The following is a 20,364-nucleotide window of genomic DNA, read 5'->3' on the forward strand; positions in this document are numbered from 1 at the left end:
GATTAGATTCTATTAGAAAATCTGTCCAGCATCTATGATCAGAGAAAAGCTTGTTCTTATTTGGTTGGTTCGTCTGTTGGAATATCGTTAGCAAAGATATCATAGTTGTATTTAACCAAAGCTTTACTCTTTTCCCAATCAAAAACTTGTCGCCGTTGCCGCTGCTGACAGTCTGACACCAGTGTGTTGCCCCATACCCAGCTGAGGACTTTAGGGATTCTGGAGAGGGCTCATACCTTATGAGTAAATGTAGGTTTGCACATATAGGATAATGCATTGTTGATTAGGTAAACAATGATTACTTCCTCATTCTCACAGTATTATATGGAAATGAAGTCTTACCAAACCTGTAATAATTTGAAAATAAAATGGAGTTCGTAATAGTAATTGCCCACAGGTTCTAATCTAAAAGATATGAACTATCTACATAGAAATTTCATTATAATTTCTTTAATTGGTATTGAATGTCTTTATTTGAAAAAGAGAACAAGAACCATTAAAAAGTGTTCATGAGTTTGCATAAATTATCTTAAAGGAATTTGGCCATCTTGCATCTGCAATCTTGAAATGCTGGTTTAGCTTCTGTTTCTGTTAAAAGCAAGGATAATGTTTAGGTGATTTTAGAGTTAATCTGATATCAGGTGCTTTGATTTGTTTTTTCTCATGCTCTATCTTTGGATTGGATTACTATGAGAGGGAAGCTTTTGGCTGGAGGGTCTGAAAGAATGGAAGGAAGTGGTGGGAATATCTTTTAGGTATGGCAGGAAAAAAGGAGAAATCTGCCTACATTACAAAATGGAATGGTTTTGGACTCTGTTGGATTTCTTTTTATTCCTGCAAAATCTTACTAAAGAAAAGAAAATTCTAATATGTTGTGAGTCTAAAATCAAGAATTTAAAAGAATTTAAATAAGAATTTAAGAGGATTTTTTTGTGTGTGCGTGTATGTGAAGAAAATAGACAATACACTACAAATTCTGTTGTCCTGTAAACTCATGCAACTATATAGCAGATTGAACTTGGAAGAGTCAAGTATAACTATCAGATGAGGTAGATGCCGGTAAGGCTACCAGTTCTGATATAACTGGAGCAAGAAGGTTGGCATGCTGAAGGAAGTCTTTTCAGTATTGAATCCTCTGTGTGAAGAGGAAATTTTATATTGTGCTTTTTTTAGATGGTCAAGGTCATGTGAAGATGAAAGCATGGCTTAAAATAAGCTGACAGCCTAAATGGCACAAGACAGGGCAGTGAATATGTGGACCAAATGTTTTTATGGAGCCCCGTAGTCAGCATTCATTTTAAAACTTATGTATAGTATTTGCCTTCATGTATGTGTATAAGATAATCTGCTTTGTGTCTCATAAATCTTCGTGAGAAGAGCTTTACAGAAAGCTTTAAAGTGCCTTTTTTTATTAAGGACCTCAGCTCACTCAAACAAACCTTTTCAAAACTGCAATTTCTTCCTCAACAAAGCGTACTCCATTTTATTTCTCTGAATTACTTCAGAATCATTGAAATGATTTGCATTTCTTCAGTATGAGGATAATCTGCTAATTTCAGATATAATAATGAACTTTTTTTTTGTATGTGTTGTTTTGCAGGTTAAAGTGGGGAAAAAAACCCAAACATACTTGGATATATTTTCAACATGAATCGTGCTTTTAGCAGGAAGAAAGGTAAGGCTTATGTTCCATGGGAGAAAAATATCTTGCATAAGTAGTTTAGAATATTAAATATTAGCATTGTAGAAGAAAATACTTGTGAGTAGTTGCATCTAATTAATTAGGTAGGAAGGGATGATTTAAGATGTACAGAGCAAAGCACATCTGGATTGATAGCTATACATAAATTTTTGGAGTGTAAGGCTTTTATTGAATCCCATACTATTTTCTTTATTGATTTTTTCCCCCTCGCTCCAGATGTGCTTGCTGAAAGCTTTTAGAACTTCTAAAGACTCAATGATTTCTGCATTTATTATATACATTCATTGGGTAGTATTCTTAGAGAAGCTGTTCTAGAAAGCATGCTTTAATATACCAAATATCTTAGGCTACCAAATATTTCTTAGCCTTAGGAACCTATTTGGAGCTTGTAGCAATCTGAAATGTACCATTTCTAAAAGTATTTCAAACCATTAAATATTCACAGATATGTGTATTGCTCTTCCAGCTTACATATCCTCTTTTCATGGTCTGTTTGTGATTAAATATAACTTTTAGACAGGAATAGATAGGCAAATACTCAGTACCAGTCCAAAGAATGATAGCCTTTCTGCTGACTTCAGTAGAAATTGGTTGAGCTACCAGTTTACATATATTATGGAGAGAGTTTCCTATTGTAGAAATACTATATGATTTAAGAACTGTACAAAAATATGCATTTTGTTTTCTGTTCCTTGATCAGTAGGTGCAGGATATCCTATTAAAATAGCTTTGGATTATCTTCTATGGATCTCCTTCGTTCCTCTATAAAAACATTATGCATGTTTCTGCTGCTTCATTGAGTATGACGAAACTTGTGAAAATGTGCATCTACCACAGTAGTAGGAGCTTGCTTCTGTTTTGTGATCCAGTTTTTGCTCCTGGTTGCTGATGGGTCCACTTAATTTTTCTTTTCAAGTCTGGTGTGGTAGCATGATCACTCTGAAATTTTTTTTAATCTCTTCAAATACCATTGGAGATTGTAGTGCAAAAAGTGATAAACAGAGATCAGTCCTGTTAATCTTGAGATACGTTTATATCTTGATAATTTTAGTCTTTCTTTTAAGCAGTTTAGGGATTTTAATGTAATTATTGTAAGAGATCTTTGTAAACGCTGTATTTTCATGCAGATTTCTCATTTTTAGTATACCGCTTGCTAAGCTGACCTACCCCTTTGTCCTTATGTGATTGTGTGTACATGCGATGTGTATATACAAACTGGAAAGCATTGACTGTGTTTTGTTTTTAGTGAGTGAAGGTTCATTTCCCAGTTAGGTTTGGCATGTTTTGCTAGTTCTTTTGACATTAGTATCAGAACTGGTTCATAGAAGTAAAGAAAAATGCGCTAGCATTTGCTGGCTTTGTCTCATCAGAAATGTGGAAGAACTCTAGCGTTTCTTTTAGATAGAAACTTATCTAAATATGGAATGACTGTAATCCAGCCCACCTAGGAGTAAAAGAGTGAAACTTTGTCTCAAAACACTGCTAAAAATGTAGGTATGTATATCCACTTTGGACTAAATTTAGTACTGAAATACAGTGTGTGAAACCCACTAGACTTTATTGATGTTGTGGAGGATGTAAATCCCAGCTGAATTTGGTTCATGCTTTATTATACTCCAATGGTTCTGCTTCATCCCAAAATAAATGTCAGCCTTAGCTTACATATGGCACAATGTTCACTGCCAGAGCTGCTGTTGTATGGGGGAATCTCAATTTTCTAATGTTGTTTCCATGAAATAGGAGGTCATAAGGTTGGTAACTGCTGCCAGACTATCAACTCATGAAATGTAGATGGCATTCATAATGTTAAATGGAATATATTGAAGTAATAAGCCATCATAAATCAAAAGGTTCATGAGTTACATTTCTATGCAATGGCTTTTTATGAGTCTTGTTTATGGAAATATAGACAGATTCATTTAATGAGCAGGGTCTGACAAAGCAGAAGAAAGCCATCATCACAGGTTATAGGATGTAGTTTTATATGTATGGACTGGCTGTAAAGTGATATTTAAATTTATTGTAGACTTGAGCTACATTCCAGAGATTGTAGAATAGTTGAGGTTGGAAGGGAGCTTTGGAGATCACCTAGTCCAGCCCCCCTGCTCCAGCAGGGTCACCTAGAGCACGTTGCCTAGGGGCATGTCCAGATGGCTTGTGAATGTCTCCAAGAATGGAAGATGCGCAACCTCTCTGGGCAGCCTTTTCCAGTGTTCGACCACCCTCACAGAGCAGAAGTGTACTTTTGTGTTCAAGCGAAATTTCCTGTGTTTCAGTTTGTGCCCACTGCCTCTTGTCCTGTCGCTGGTGACCACTGAGAAGAGTCTAGCTCTGCCTTCTTTACGCCCTGCCTTCAGATACCTATAGGCATTGGTAAGATCCCCCCTCCACCTTCTCTTCTCTGGGCTGAACAGTCCCAGCTCTCTCAGCCTTTCTGCCTGTGAGAGATGCTGTAGTCCCTTAATTATTTCAGTAGCTCTCTGCTGGACTTGCTGCAGCAGCTCCATGTGCCTCTTGTATTGGGGAGCCCAGAATTGGACACGGCACTCCAGGTGTGGCCTCAGCAGGGCTGAGTAGAGGGGAAGGTTTATCATCTCCCTCGACCTGCTGGCAATGCTCTGCCTAATGCAGCCCAGGATACCAGTGGCTGCCTTTGCCGCAAGGATGCGTTCCTGGCTCAGGATCAGTCGTGTCCTCCAGGACCTTCCCTGCAAAGCTACTTTGTAGCCGGTATGCCCCTAGCCTGTACTGGTGCATGGGGTTATTCCTTCCTAGGTGCAGGGTTCTGCACTTCCCTTTGAACTTCCTGAGGTTCCTCTCCGCCCATCTCACCAGCCTGTCAAGGTCCCTCTGAATGGCAGCACGGCCCTCTGGCGTATCAGACGCTTCTCCCAGTTTTGTATTGTCAGCAGACTTGCTGAGGGTGCGCTCTGTCCCTTCATCCAAGTCGTTGATGAATGAGTTGAACAATACTGGACCCAGTATTGACCCCTGGGGGATGCCACTAGCTACAGGCCTCCAACTAGGCTTTGTGCCACTGAACACAATCCAGGCCTTCCTACTCACATCGCTGCATATGTTGTTTCGTACTCTTTTTTTCGGATGGGTGGGCGACAGGTGAAGTCCTGAAAGAGTGAAAGAGATGAGTAGTTCTAAAGAATATGTTTTAGTTATTGCAGAGAGTATAGTTCACATAGTGTTTTAAACAAACAGCTGTTGTGCTGTATTTCAACTGTATCAGGAATGAAAAACATGAAGAAACAATAGATGGTGATATACTTTGCAAATGTTTAAGTGGTTATTATCTTCCTCGTGGTCTTTATATATTTCTGTGATTATATTTTGTGCTTTCATAATATCGCTGATCACCTTCCAGAAAAAAAAGAAAATCAGGTCTAAATTCCCTCCTTTTGCCCCTTTCCCCCTCTCCACCCTAAGGGGTAATGATTGTCTGTGTGATTTTTTTTTTAATAAAATTTTTGTAGCAGCAAAATTTTAGTGAGTGGGAAAGGTTACTTTCTGCATACCAAATATTTCTGTGTTGTTTCAGTTTCACTTAGCTGCTTGACGCAATCAGTCGTTATCTTAATACTTGGCCACTTAATAAGTGGCCAGTCTGCAGTGTGTGTGTGTGTGTGTGTACACATGTATTTGAGTATATATTTACTTACACTTTTTTCCTTAGAGATCTAAAAAAATCTATCTTAGCATGAAAATAAAGCGAATAGTATCCATGGACTCTGAAAGCAGGGGGAACAGGTTTAGCTGGAGTAAGCTGTTTAGGAAAGAAACAATTACAATATGTTTTTAGAGGAAACATAGCTACAAATGAGAAGTATGCGCTGGAAACTTCATCTGTAGGATTTATGTTGGGGCTGCACAGATAAGTCTGATTTTTCTTTTGAATTTCCATGTAGTTCTTTTACCTCTCTTTGGCTCTGTGTAGTATCATATTTCCTTTGGTGAGGATAGCAGTCTGGCAGTACCTCCAAAAATTCTACATCTTCTGACATTTTTAGGCATCACTGAATTTCTTTTCCCCAGTTGTTAATATGAGTGTAGGAGAATAGTAGTGTAATTTTCTGCTGGCTTTTTTATCCATGTTATTTTCAGAGTATTGCAGAAATAATATTATCTGTTCTCTGCTTAAAGAATATTGTAGGCAGCTCAAAAGATAAATCCGTAGAATTGAATAATATTTACCAAAATAACATTTTTCTTCTGCAAAATTTAAGAACATATGCAAACTCCTTAATCACAGAGTACTAAATACTTATTTTAGAACAGAAGCAACTGTTCCAAAGTCTTAACTCTTTCGGAGTCTTAAGTTTCTTTTTCTGTTTCTTTCCACTCTATTACACCTTCTACAGCACCATGATAAATGTTTTACACAGAGGTTTGCCAATGATATCTTTTGAGATCTACAAGCTATAAATTCTTGATACAGAATAGTTACTTGTGTATGATACACAGTTGTTCAAGTGCATTACTGTAGAGCAACTTTTCCAAGCTAACAACCTTCATGAGTTGCACAGGTGCTCTGCTAGCTAACTGGATGTCTAATTAGAGACAGCATTTACTATTTTGTGTGAGCACATAAGTTCAAGATGGACATACGTTTTTCAGCTTCAGTGTGACAACTTAGGAAGTCTGTCAGTGAGAGGTCAGCTGATGCTCTTTTCAGAGAGACCAACACTTTTTAGAATTCAAATTCTTCAACTTTGTGTATTTTGTTTGAATTGTTTTCGTTCACTAACAGGAAAAATCACTGAAATAAGTTTTGATTGTGTGCTATGCAACCATATCTTGATAGGAATTACAGTGGCTACTTTGCTTTCCTAGGACTTCTGGTCTTATAAAACTATTGGTTAAACCTGGAAAAATATTTGTGAAATAGAGCCCGTTAGAATCTTAAAAGTGTGATGCTTGTCTAGGTAGGCACAGAAGCTACAGATTTGCACATTGTAGTTGTTTAAAATGGTTGCTGCAACTCTCTTTTCTTCTCTTCCCACTTTATTTGCATTTTAAAAAACATTTTCAGTTCCACTGAAACTTTTCTATTATATCATTTTCATGTTGCTGAATTAGAAAAATTTAAAAAATTTAATTTTAACTTTTTTCCAGTTACTGAAACTGAACTAATTTTTCCAGTTGTGTTCCTTTTTCTCTGTTTTTGCCCAGCCAAATGGGCTCATGTAGTATTCTTACTGTGACAATTTGATATTCTTCAAAAACTTAGCATGTTTTTAATTTTTGACAAGCTTCATTCTTACTTTGCCAAATTTCTTTATATTGGAATATTTGAATAACTGACTTGTAAATCACATGGTGGAATTGGAAGATGATTTGTGCATACTGGCTAGTGAAGACTGTGAAAATGTGGTTGCTTAAGTTATACTAGACCAATAATCTCTTCTTCAATTTCTTCAACTCAGTGCTTTTAGGAGAGGCACAGTGTAGCTCTTCTGGTAGCACCAAGACGTAAGAGATACAGGCTAATAGCTCAAAATTTCCTTTTTCCCTTTAATTTAGGAAGCTGTGTTTGTTAAGTTAAAAGTTCGTAGTAACACCAACAATTAAGTGCAAAAGTAAGGACTTGCTCATCACTGATAACTTGTGCTAATATGTTATTTTGATTTTTTATTTATTTCTTGTTAAGTGTCCTAAATATTAGCATCCTTGTCTTAAAATATGTAGTGTAAAATGCATAGACTGTGCAGTGAACGTTGCTCTTTGAGGAAATGCAAAGGCTAGATTTTTTTTTCGGTTTTTTGTAACTATGCAAACCCAATGTTGCTTATAGCATCGTTTTCTTATTTTAATAAGCAGCTATTTAAAACCATTCATAAAGTCCTGAATATTTTGAGGGAAAGACACAGGCTAAATGTTCTGGAGAAACCCACTCTGTTCTAGGAAGATAAGGCTTCCAGTGTCTTGGCTAAGAATGAGTATGTGTCTCTGAAGCACATTTTATGCTTTAAAAAAAAAAAAAAAGAAAAAAAAAAAGAAAAGAAAAAGAAACAATGGAAGAAAATTTCAGGATTATGTATATTCCCTGGGATTGGCCTGTACATTTTCGGGGCAGAATTTGACTCGTAATTTCAATTGCTTAATCATGGTAACCTGGTAACTTTAGTAACCATAGTAACTTTAATAAATTGTTATTAAACACAGATTGTACTCAGTTTCTGTAGTTTATTCCTATAGAAGGTGATTGAGACAAACACTGTTGCTGAATTATAGAAGAATATGGGTAGATTTATGGCTGTTAACAATGTTTAGGTACAGCATCCAAATGAAAATTCTGGTACTAAGCATTAAATCTCATTGCTAAAGGTGTCAGTGTTGCTTGTAGTCAAGAAGACCTATTCTATCTTATGCAAAGCATTTTCTCATTAGCTAAAGTGAAGTTTATGAGAACCTGCCTGTTTCTGCTGGAGCACAGGATAAAAGAAACGATTAAACAGGGCGACAATTTTGATATGTCTCCTTATGAAAGTTTTCTTTACAGTTTTAAAAAAATAATCTAGGAAAAGTGAAATAAATAATGTATATGTAAACACACTGAAGAAATAAGCTTTTTGTTTCTTGATCATTAATACATAGATGTAGCACTGATCTTGTGGGATTTTGTCTTCTTCAGGAGACTGATAAGCTGATTCTCATAAGATCTTTCTTTTCATAAAAAATTTTGTAAAACAGGAGAAAAAAGAGAAAAAGATAATTCCAAAATATCTCCTATTAGTAAGGAAAACATCTATTGGTGTCAGAGGGTTTTTGTTTCAGTAGAGAATAAAAAGCTTTAGTTCTTCTGGAATTGATTGTGTTTTCACTGTAACAGAGGGTATTCAAATCAGGGTCTTACGTCTTCTGTGCATCGTATTAAATGTAATGGCCACTCAGGCTTATGATTTGATAAATGCTTTGAGAACAGGGTTAAGTGGAACCACTTGTCACATGCGTTAATTAATGGGGAGTGCGGGGTTTTGGGAAGCTTACTTAAAGTTGCTCTGTTAAGCAGGATTCACTTTTTAGAAAAAATAGCTCAACTGTGCCTCTCTGCTACATCAGTTCTGTAATATTCAAGGGCAATAAGTAACATGGAGAGGAAGGTATCTCCAAGGGGGAACAACTTCTCAGCACTGTTACTGCTTTCCTTTTTGCTAGAGGAATGGTCAGCTGTGGCTGTTCTCTAAGGTACTGTCATGATTCGCTAATTCAAAGTGCAGCACAGTTGTGGATCCTTCCCGAAGTCCCAAAGCTTGTTGACTTCAGTATGTGATTTGTGTGCACGTTTCACGAATGCAGCCCCTTACCCCACTCTCAACCACCCCCCAGACTTCTGCAGTGACTCAAACCAGTGCTTCCTGGCTCCAAGTAGTGTGGTACACAGAGCACTTGACATGAAATGCAGATTGTAAAAGGTCCTTTCCATTATAATGGCATGAGCTGGCATGAATCGGAGAGGTCTAGAAAGGACTGAGGTCTGAAATCTGAGTGCAGTTAATCCTTTTACCATGAAAATGCCCAACCTCTCCCCTCCTTGCAATCCATCTCTCAAACTGTATGTCTTCAAAATGTTAACTTTATGCACTTCTACTGGTCTTTAGCAGACTAGTGTATACGGGCAGAGGGTAAAACCTGAGAAGCCTTTCACCCATATAGAGTTCTCTTGAAAATCAGGTTGGATGCTCTCTTGCTGCTGTAGGGAATCTCAAAGTCTGTACTGCATATTTAGCATGTGGTGTATTTGTGAAGGTGTTGCATGTAAGCTAAAGGATTGCTGGCTCTCTTAAGCAGGGCTGTGGCTTACCCTGTGCAGTTGAATTCTCAACACTGATACCTTTTCCCTCCTTTTCTCCCCCACACTAGCAGTAGGTTTGGCAAATCCCACCACGCGCTCAGGGGCTGGCCTCCTGGAGCTTCTCATTCAGGCTGTAATCCTGCTTATGTTTTAATGGTCTTTGTATGGTTCGGACTCATAATTCTCAAAAAATATCTGGGCACTTATTTGAACTTTCATGCAAGTGTTAAGCTCAAGGTAGCATAAAAGCATCAGACAAGGTCCAGAATATCTGTAGTTTTCATGAGGTGCGATAGCACAAGTCTCTTCGCTTTCTACTTTTATTATGTTAGATGCATGCATTTGTCAGTTCTTGTTTCATTTAGGCTTTTAAGGTCCTTTTTTTAGGCCTTGCTGTATTACTTATTTGTGAAGTCTGTAGATCCTCCTGCTATATAACCAATAAAATAATAATGTGGACTGTGTTTTTCATTGTGTTTCATAGTAGGGTTTCATGTTTTGTTTATTGCTTCAGGATGAATAATTTAGTAAACCATGAAAACCCATTTAAAATGAACTTTAGAAGTGAGGGATAAAACAGCAAGCCACAATTACCTCAGCTATTTAAATGAATACCTTTTATGGGTTTTCTTTTTTCATAGTTTTCAGGTTGGTTTGCAAAACTTTTTCTGAAATCTGGTATTTCCCAACTACTGTGGAATCAAACTAACTCTAAGCAGTATTTCAAACAGCTGTTTAAAGACAATGGCATGAGTCCGAAATCAGAGCTTACAATTCAGCAGGACAAACTGGTAACAAGAACTTCTCTGTAATATCTGCATTATTTTTTGCACATCTTCACTATGAATATGAATTTTGCTTGTCATTGATTTTGTTTAGTGTTTAAAGAGGTTTTTTCAAAAATGCCACCATCCTTTTAACTACTACCTGCTTCTAGCAAATGGGCTTCTAACATCAATGGAAAACTTGCAACCCATGTCACAGTGTCTGCTGATTTATATGTGCATGTTGGAAATGCTGCTTGCTGACTCAGGGTTTTAATCAATGGCAGGCATGAGTCTTCAGAGAATCCAGGCATCTTTTTGGTACTGTGGTGACTTACTGCTTTCTTCTTCCTTTTGAGCTGACAGCATCCATCCATATTTCCTTATCTGCTCTGGATTAGGGTGCCAACAATCATGGGAACACTTTTCTAACAGTGTTACTTCCTCACCAGTCTCTGTAGTGTTACAATTTGAGGTTGATAGGCAAGTGGAAAGCTTCACAAAAACATACGTGGTAAAGCTTTGTATCTAGTAATAATAGCAGAATGATAACCAGCTGCTTAATTAAGACCAGCCTTTCAGACTTGGCCCACAAATTAAATAGCATTTTTTCAGCTTTGAACTTGTCCTGCTGGGGGATAGGAATAAGGGAGAGGAAACATTTTTTTTTCTTTTTGAAGAATAGTTAACTTTATTGGTACCCATCTACTGATTTAAATATCTGCCTATAAAAGTGATACAGCCCTATTGTTTGTGCTGGTGCTAGTTAATAAAGCGTGTGGGGGATTTTTTGTTTGTTTTAAGAGGTGCAAATTAATAATTTGGAGCACTTTTACTACTGAATTTTTACTACTGAAAATTACTGAAAATTCAGAAATATGCCAGTATCCTGTTGAAGCTAGTAAACAGCTGACATGTAAGAGATGGGGAGTTTAAATGCTTTCATCAGCAAGGTGCAGGCATATTTCAGAGCTGAAATTTCCTCTGTGTAGGTCTTCGCTCCTGTCTCACGTGACTGCTTCCTCTGCATGTGGGTCTTTCAGTCAAGCCCAGTGATTGCCTTGCTTGTCTGACTTTCAGTAGTGCAGTGACTTGAAATAAGCTTAGTTATTTTGGGGGATGTCAGGCTTTATTTTAATGTGTCTAATTCACACTGACTGTCACTTTTTCTTCTGCATAACCTCAACTTTCAATATTGTACTCTATACAGACACTAGGCTTCAGTCTAAATACATTTTGGGCTACTAGTTCTGTTCTTGGTTCCAGTATTCCAGTCTCAAGCCAGACTGGAAGGGAGAAGGGCCGCTTCAGTGCATAAGCCTACTCCTGGGTGCCTCTGAATGGAGAAATCGTGCTTCCTTAATTAACAAGTGGCAATATCACTCTTTAGTGATGGAGCTGAACATTTGGTTATATAGAGTGAAATCTGCTTAAAGAAGAAAAATCTCCTCCTCCAGCTTCAGAGTTCTGCTGCTGCTATGATGGTGACTGATGACTACCTTTTTTAACAGGTTTCTTGCTTCTTGTATATTCAAAAAATTACTTGTTGGTTTAGTGTCAGTAAACTTTGCAGCTTTCGCTCTTGATGACTCCAAAGAAATTAACTGGACTGAATTTTATTCTTATGCATCACTGAGAGAATAATTAATTGCTATATTGCGACTCCCATTAAAAGCAATATCCAAGGGTAGAATTTTGCTTTAAGCTATTGTTCTGTTACCTAATTCCATAAAGTTCCAGGTTTTGTGACTTTAATTCATACTAATTAAAACAGAAGTAGTCTCATGTTAAAAATACTACTCCCTATTGAATGTGTGGAAAATAAAATACAGTTCTGTGTTGTAGAATCTTTCCTGCAGTTGGTAACACGCTTTAGTATTTTGGGGCTTCGTACATTTTTTTCTTAATTTTCTTCATTTGAAAACATTTTCTTACAGGGTTTCTGAACTTCTGATACAAATAAAATATTTCTAATATTTAGAGTTTCATCTTGTTATTCATTTTAAATGACCATTAAAAAGAAAGGAGGAAGATATATTTCAAAAGCAGTGAACTCATGATGTTGCTATATAAAATGCACAGAGGGAGAAGGAAGATGATTGTATGGTCTTCTGAGATGTGAAAATCATTAAAGGAAAATATGCAACTTTATTTAGGATATATAATGAAAGATTATATAAGATCTAAATTTCTGAATCGTTTACTGCAATTTGACTTTCTTTTGTTTAGCTATAGAAAGAATAGGGCTCTTTTGCTGTTCATTTTCACTTCGATAATTTTTCAAAAATAATTTCTTTTCTCCTTAAATCTCTTAATTTATTCCCCCCCCCCCAAAAAAAAATGTCATTAGAAGGGCAGCATGCAGTCGGTGCTTTAGCCAACAGAATGGTTCAGAACGTATTGATATGAGGCGGAAACAGCAGACAGCCGTAGACCAATAAATATATTCAAGAGGGAGGAATTGGAATTCTTGTGGTAAATCAAGTCAGTTAAAATGGGAAATGTGCCCAAGAGAAGTAACCAAGTTGTTTTGTGTAAACGTTTGGGAAGTTGTAAGATACAGTGCCTTTCCTTCCAGTCTCAGTAACTACTTCAGATAGATAATTATCAGAATAAAATTAGGATGATCGATGCTTTTCAGATAGATGTTACAGTTATGTTTAACAACTGGATAATCTGTTCGGTGCTTCTTTTTGCTTTTCTGTAGACAAAACATGGATGCACACTCCTGAAGCCTTATCAAAGCATTATATTCCCTATAATGCAAAGGTAAGAAAATATGAAGTTCTTTTGTCCTCTTACCTTTAGAACACAGTGCATTCTGTCTTGCTTTTCATTTCAAAGTTGCAGAGACATGAATTTGCTAGATGAAGTGGCAAGGAAAAAGCTTACTAAGTAATGGGTGTTTTGCAGATGAAAAATTTCTGTTTGCTAAATGATAGCCAATTTACTCTTTTTTCATCTGAATTATTTTGTAGTTTTCTAGAAAGCATACCTGAGGTCCTGTTCTGCTCGATGCTCTGTTTCCCTTTAGTGGATGCCAAGTAGATGTAAATTCTGAGTGCAAAGGAAAGTAGAATTGGGCTGCTTACAGTATCACAAAAATTAAAGGCAACAGCATAAACTTCTTTTGAACAATAGCAAAGGCAATGAATAAAGATCTTTGCTTGGTATATTGAAATATCAAGTATTTGGAAAAATGGTAGAATGATAACGGGATTTTTGCACAGTGAAATCAGTAGTCTTACTCTGGTGCTTTCTCATTCCAGTTACAATGCAGTTCTACAGTAGTATTTTCGTCTAATGGCGTCTGTTTGGGAATGCATCTTCCTGAATTTAGAAACTTAGAAAATGCTCTGCTTAAAAGAAGGAGGGAACAGTCTAACCAAAATAACTCAGAGTGAACTGAGCAATCAGCAATTATTTGCCATTAAAGTGGGAGGCTTTTTCAGTAGGATTCAACCATGCTCCATTCTGGATAAAGCTCTCTATTTTATCTGGTGATTGGTATTTTTTTAAATGCAAAATTAAAATTTTATTCACAGACTAGGCCTCAATTTCTTATACTGGTATTCCCTGCTGTTCAGTTTGCAGTTTTTCTTTAGCTTAGCATTGCCACACTGAGCAAGCATTTGTAGTGGAAACTTTAACCTCGTTCTGCTAGTTGCCAAGTGAACATGTTTTTATTCTGTATGCTCTCAAAGTAAATTTTTGACCAAAGGATGTATTCCTATTTAACTGCATAACCTTGCCAGAAACCTTGGCTTTTATGTTGTAACTTTTGAGAGGGAGGAATGTTTGCTGGAGTGGTTGTTCCATCTGTTCTAAGAGCAAGCTGAAGCTATGATTCCTATTGATGTAGGTACAGAGCAAAGTCAGTTGCTTTGTGATCTTTAAAGAGAAGAAAAAAATAATCTTTCTCATCTTTTTCCTCTCATTTTCTTTCTTCAGTGCAGGTGGAGCATGTCTCATGAATAGGTGTCAGTACAGGTACTCAGAACAATTTTTTTAGAATAAAGGAGACAGCGATAAGATGGTGATAACCATGGAAACAACAGCATCAACTAGTGGGGGAAGAGGAGGAAGAGTGGGAAATTCCTATCTAAAGGAAGTCTGTTTTCAGCTTTGTTACAAAGTCTGTCAATCTAAAAAACAGTCTTTCCTTTTATCTAGGCTAATGTATGCTCAAATGTCTGTCTTAATTCTGCTACTGTTTAGTGTGGTTTCTGACCTTCCAGGAACTCTTAGACCTTGCAATTGCCTCAAGCTCCATCTGAATGCTCCCAGGAAGCTGCAATGTACTGCAGCAGATGTTTAAGTAAAGGTTGCACATTTTTCCTCTTTGGATCAGGGTGGAAAATTATTATTGAGAACTGTCAGTTATTTGATTTCTTCTTCCAAAGCAAGCAAAAAATTTCTCTGCTTTGCAACCAGAATGTGCAGGGTTTCAGGATGTCCATATAGGCTTTTTACAGATATAGATATAAGATCTGGAATAAATTTGCACAGCTTTTATTGAGGTTAGTTTTGTTATGTCTGCCTATGCCAGCTAAGTAATCTATTGGCTCTAAAGGACATTTCCATCTCAGTTTTCAAGTACTGCTTTCATTAGATTTTGCAATGTTTTTCTTTTCAAGATGAGAGCATATATAAGTTAATACTTTAGTTGTTTTTTGTAGCATTCTCATTTTTAACTAAAATATCCAACTAATTTCACATACTGTATCTAGATTGTGAAATAACAATTAAAAACTCGAGAAGCATCTACAGAGCTAATATCTTTGAAGACTTGTTGATGATGTTTTTCAAATGTTTGTAGATATTGCTCCACTCTAGAATTCTATGGTACTCTATTTGTACAGCTTTTATATTTGTTGAGATGAAAAGGCAATGCTTTCATCTGATTTATTTCACATAATTACATGAGTGAAGAACAATAAAGATGGCCTGTCCAGAAAATCAAATCTAATAAAAACTTTGTGATGGAAAGCAATACCAAAGGAGTTCTTTTTGCATGGGCAAGTTAACTGTAATCTGCTACATAGTTTTTTGAATGGAAATTACTTTGGATGAAAAATGTTTTCTCTTCCTATTTATAATATCCAAAAAGCATCTTTCTGAAGCTAATCTTTACTTCTGTGATGATCAGAAGATGAGTTTGCTAAAAACAGCTAGAAAAGGTGTTTTGTTTTACTTCTTTCCTAAAGACTGTTTTTTCAGAATTAGTGAAAGCTTGTTGATAAAATGCAGTTCATGCGTTGACTGTCTTACGAAGACCAAATCTGACCAAGCTAATTGGAAACTAAAGTCTGCAATTTTCAGAATTGGTCTTTTGGGGGGACAAATTGGAGAGGACTTCTTAATACAGAGTTAGTAATATCTTGTACTTTTTAGGACATGAATTACCAGGATGATTTATAACAATATCCTTTTTGTAAGACAACATGTGCAGAATTGTTTCTTCTGGAAGTACAATCCAGGATGCATGAGTTCCATTAGGAGTTCCCTTAAGCAAAAAAAAAAAAAAAAAAAAAAAAACTCAGTCTGCATGGCATTTGCTGTTCTGAAATTCACTCTTTCTCAAGGTGGTTTGGCCTGTAATTTTTGGTGTAAGGTTTAAATGGTTATAACTGGTATAATTTTGGTGCTAGTAAATAATTATAATTAATGATAAGTAATTTAATTGTAATTTACTTAAATATAATTTAATTCTAATAATTTAATAAATAATTGGTACCATTTTTTGTATAAGGTTGGTGGTTTGATTTGGGTTTTTTTTTTTTGGCATTGCTACTATCCCCAGTCTTTGTCTTGCTGAAGGAGATAATAATAAGCCTCCACATGTTCCACTAATCTCTGGAGGTAAGACCTGGGCCTACTGAAGGGAGAATTTTGCCATCAATTTCTTTGCGATTCCACACTTTCATAGAATATATTACTCCAACTGAAAGCATATTTGTCACATAAATGATCTTTTTGGGAAAAATAATTGTAACCTTGATAGTGGTGAGGATTTTATCAAATATGGAGATACAGGAGTCATTTAGATATAATAGCATGGGAATTTTCCCATGCTTTTTTCTTTGTTACCAGGATATAAAGTTTTTAAGGGAAATCAAAATTTCTGTCATCTTTTTTGTAATGTTCCACAACTAAGAAGAGATGTTTGTATTTTTTTTCCCCATACTGCAAGAAAAAAGTTCTCTTTTGCCTTAAGTTAATTCTTAGTTTTCTGGGCCATTTTTTTCCCAAGAAAAAAAAAATAGTCAGAATGTGGTGTTTATAATGGAATCTGACTGCCTTAAAAATGCACTGATTGGGGTTGCCAGATGACTGATACAACCCTGGGGGTGTGTTTCTGCTATTAGCAACTTACTACTGCCCAAAGCAGCAGTAAGTTTATTATGTCTCTTTGTAGTATATTACATATATATTCTTCCAAGGCTCTTTATGTAGTCGCTTGGCTGTTTCCAGACCTATGTCACATTTCTACATGCTCATCTTTCCATTTTGCAGATCAGAGGTTCTGCAGCACAGTCTGGTGTTTACGTAGGCTCTAATATGCTACTGAATTGGTAGCTTTGACCCACTCTAAACCTGAAGAGCTGCTGTTGTGCCTAACATGATGACACGCTTAACGCTGGCATGGCATCATCCTCTCGCCACTCAGGGCTAGTAAAAGCTGCAGAGGGTTTCAAAAACTTCTGAAATGATACAAAACTATTTAGTATACTTCATATAATATTTCATTTCTTCCTTCTCTTGTCTGCGGGGGTGAAAAACAAGCAAATAGAGCGCATATGCTTTAGTAAAACATTTTTGGTATCTTGTAGTAAAGATACTGATTTCTCAGTCAGTTTAAGGGGGATGTGGGATAACAGAATATTAGTTATATTTTTGTAATACATTATAAACTGCAAGTAAAAGACAAAACGGTAGCTTTTGATCTAGTCTCCAGAGCTCTCATCTTCTGTGTAGACCTCAGGTTCTACTTTTGATCCCTTGATCCCTTCAGAAACTACATTTCACTTGAAGTGTCTAAATACTTCAGTTAAAAGTGTGAAACAGATTTACAATGCAAATAAGAAGTGGAACCTATAATTTCATGGAGGGAAGAAAAATATAGAAAAAAGAAATAGAAAATAGAAAAAATACATCACACCAACTAATGGTAGCGTATGCAATGGAGGCACTTAATCTCTCAGATCATTTCTGATTAACTCACTTAATTCAAACTTGCTGTAGTAAAAGCAGGATAGGATAGAGCCCCTTCAAGTGGTCTGGGTTCGTTCTTGGTGGTACTTAATGAACTGTATAAATTTCCAGAGGTTAATCATTTAGCAGCATTACTCGTTTGCAGGTGTTGCATGTTGCATATCTCTTAGCAGCAAGCCACAGGTGAGAGGCCTGCTGTTTTCCATCTATTAGCTTTCTGGGTGGAAGACTTGTACAACAGTTCCTTGTACTCACATGGCTTCTGAGCTTTGCTTCTCTAGCACTCAAGTTTTAAATACTTGCAAGGACAGATTCCCAGCCTTTGTGGGCAATCAGTTCTAGTGCTTTTAATCACTCTCATTATGAAACTTTTTTGTCATATCTGGTTGGAATTTCCTTTGCTCCAGCTTGTGACCCTTGCTGTTTTTTGCCTTTTCATCTGCGCCTTCCACACCATTAGGTAGTGGAAGACAGCAATTGGATCCTTCATCCCATAGCCTTGTTGTCTTCAGGTTGAACAAACAGCTCCCTCAGCCTCTCCCCATACACTATATGCTCCAGTTTCCTAACCATTGCTAATCACATCCCTCACCAGTTTCAACTTTAGCTGAGGTTTGGCTTTCCTAACTCCATCGCTGCATGCCTGGACAATACTTCTGTATTCCCCAAGTAGCCTGCCCCCATGTCCACCTTCCATATGTTCCCTTTGTGCTTGAGTTGTGCCAGGAATTATGCAGCCTGGCTGACTGCTGCATGATGTATAGTCCATAGCTTTAGGAAGGAAGCTGGTGATATGGGCCTACAGTAGCAGTTGGTTGACTACCTTCCACACTGGAGTTAGATTTAGTTTGAGCTTCAAAATGTAAATGCAGTTTAAGAGGAGAGATAAAACTACAAGAGCCTAATTTATTCTGCATGTGTGCCAATATAGGAAAATACTCTGTACTCCCGCTTACTATAGCATTAATCTCTTGTGTGCAGAGGGTTGTGGTTAGAATTAGGGACTGGGGATCTAAAAGCTCTGGAGCAAGGGTTGTTGCTAAGTTTTTCGGTGTCTGTGGACATAGGAAGGAATTGGGCATAGATGTGATTCTAAGCTGCCTTACATTTTATTTTAAGGATGGAGTATTGTTGATTTATTTCATCTTGGGGTTAGAGGTGCAGAGAGAGTACCGGAATGTAAAAATTTTGGAACTCGTGACTTCTGGATTGTGTATGGCTTTATGTATGGGGTAACTTCTGGACTGAGGCTTTTTGTAGCTTTTTACTGTAGGGCTTAATCTCCTAGGTATGTGTAATGTTTTAGGTAGACTTGAAAATCTGTAGCTAGGGGTTCCACTGTATTGATGTATCTGGCATGGTCTGCAGTTAGGAAGGTTAGTGTTGACAGCATGATAAATATAGTATGTCGATTAACATGGGTACCTGAGACCTATCTGTGCCAGGTATGTTCTTTTTGTTATTTTTGATGTATAAATAGCAATTGTCGTTATGACTCTTTCCAGGAATTTTGGTGTAGAAGAGCTGTTTGTTGGAATGTAGGACAGCCATATTTTGAGGTGATAATCCAAAAAGTTATGATAGTACAAGAATACCCTTGTATGTATGAAATACAGAAGAGGGAAGTGAAAACTTTTTAATAGTAGTAATAGTGGCCCTTTTCATATAGCAGTCTTTCATAATATGACATTTTTCTATTGCAAACAGCATCTAATGCATGTATCTGAAGATATTCTGTGTGAACCTAAAGTTTGAAACTAAGCTGTTATTGAAATATAAGATGTAATTTTGCTTATGATCTGGAACTGGAATATAAAGGTCTAGATAGCTGTATCACTTGCCCTTCCACAGTAGCTGTCTCAAAGGAGCTGAGCAATCACACCGTTGAGACAAAAGAAGACTTTAAAAAAAAAAAAAAAAAAAAAGTAAGGGGCTAGATGTTCAAAGTTCTTATGCTTATAATGTGAGGTAAGGGCGTATGGCATGTTGTAGGTATACAACAGCTATATATATATATATATTTTTACTAATATGTTATATTCCAAAGTGTATACTAATATATTTGGGTTTTTTTTCTAAGCAGTGCCAGTAGTAATATATTGTCAGGGAAATGACTTTGTTCAGTGTATTGGAACTTCTGAACCAGTAAGATAGTTTTGAGTTTAATGCAAATGCTGATTATCCTCCTGTAGAGGAATAAGTGTAATGTTGCAGGGGTTTAATGTTCAAGATGACTGTAGTAAATACCCTAAGATCATTACAAGTAATGACAATGGATGCAATAATTCAACAAAGGAGGATCTTATTTAAAAGGAAAATCGATAGAAGTTTTGTAACGGCCTTTTAAAATGCCTTTTTCTTATTCTTTATTATATATGTGGACTTTACTGAAAGTAAGAAGAGAAAGATGGTCAGAATCCTGAGTTCCGCAGCACCTGACGGGATCAGGTACCAAATGAGTAACAGGCAGCTGGTGATGAGAACATCTGTTCAAGGCAACAGAACAAAACTCAGAGATTTGTCCATACAGAATTAACAAAAGAAAAGGGAGTATGCAAGGAAAAAGGAGAGAATTTTCTAAAAACCCCTGGGTCAGTAGAGATTTGCACAACTCTCCCACTGTCCCTTTCTGTTACTTCTGTTGGTGATTATCTGTTCCCTTGCTTTCCCTCGAGTCTGCTTGAAACTCCCGATTAGCATCATTCGCACGCCCTGCAGGAATTCTTTCTGCACAGTTATGGTTTGTAGTGAATTGTCGGCTACTACTCCCTTTGTAATCACTATGAGAACGTGAGGCTGCTTTAAGCGGGCTTTAGCCTCTGGACTGCCAAGTGTCAAGTGAGTTGCGTATCCAGCACTTAATAGGCTGAAGAGTTTAA

The 20,364-nt window shown here is 36.8% G+C and overlaps 1 protein-coding gene across 15 annotated transcripts in view; it reads left to right on the plus strand.

The window, feature by feature from the left end:
- Positions 1-20,364, plus strand: part of GULP1 (GULP PTB domain containing engulfment adaptor 1) — a 148,669-nt gene that overhangs the window by 77,799 nt on the left and 50,506 nt on the right. For 13 of the 15 annotated variants that reach the window (XM_064515059.1, XM_064515060.1, XM_064515058.1 and 10 more), the window contains 2 exons: positions 1,601-1,675; positions 12,978-13,039. In XM_064515059.1, the coding sequence (XP_064371129.1) occupies positions 13,032-13,039 (8 nt within the window). In that variant the 5' untranslated portion in view covers positions 1,601-1,675; positions 12,978-13,031. Of the gene's footprint in view, positions 1-1,600; positions 1,676-3,978; positions 4,076-12,977; positions 13,040-20,364 lie in introns of all 15 variants that reach the window. The other 2 variants (XM_064515068.1, XM_064515069.1) reach the window with 2 other exon arrangements.

Source organism: Dromaius novaehollandiae, chromosome 7, assembly GCF_036370855.1.
Source record: "Dromaius novaehollandiae isolate bDroNov1 chromosome 7, bDroNov1.hap1, whole genome shotgun sequence".
NCBI lineage: Eukaryota > Metazoa > Chordata > Aves > Casuariiformes > Dromaiidae > Dromaius > Dromaius novaehollandiae.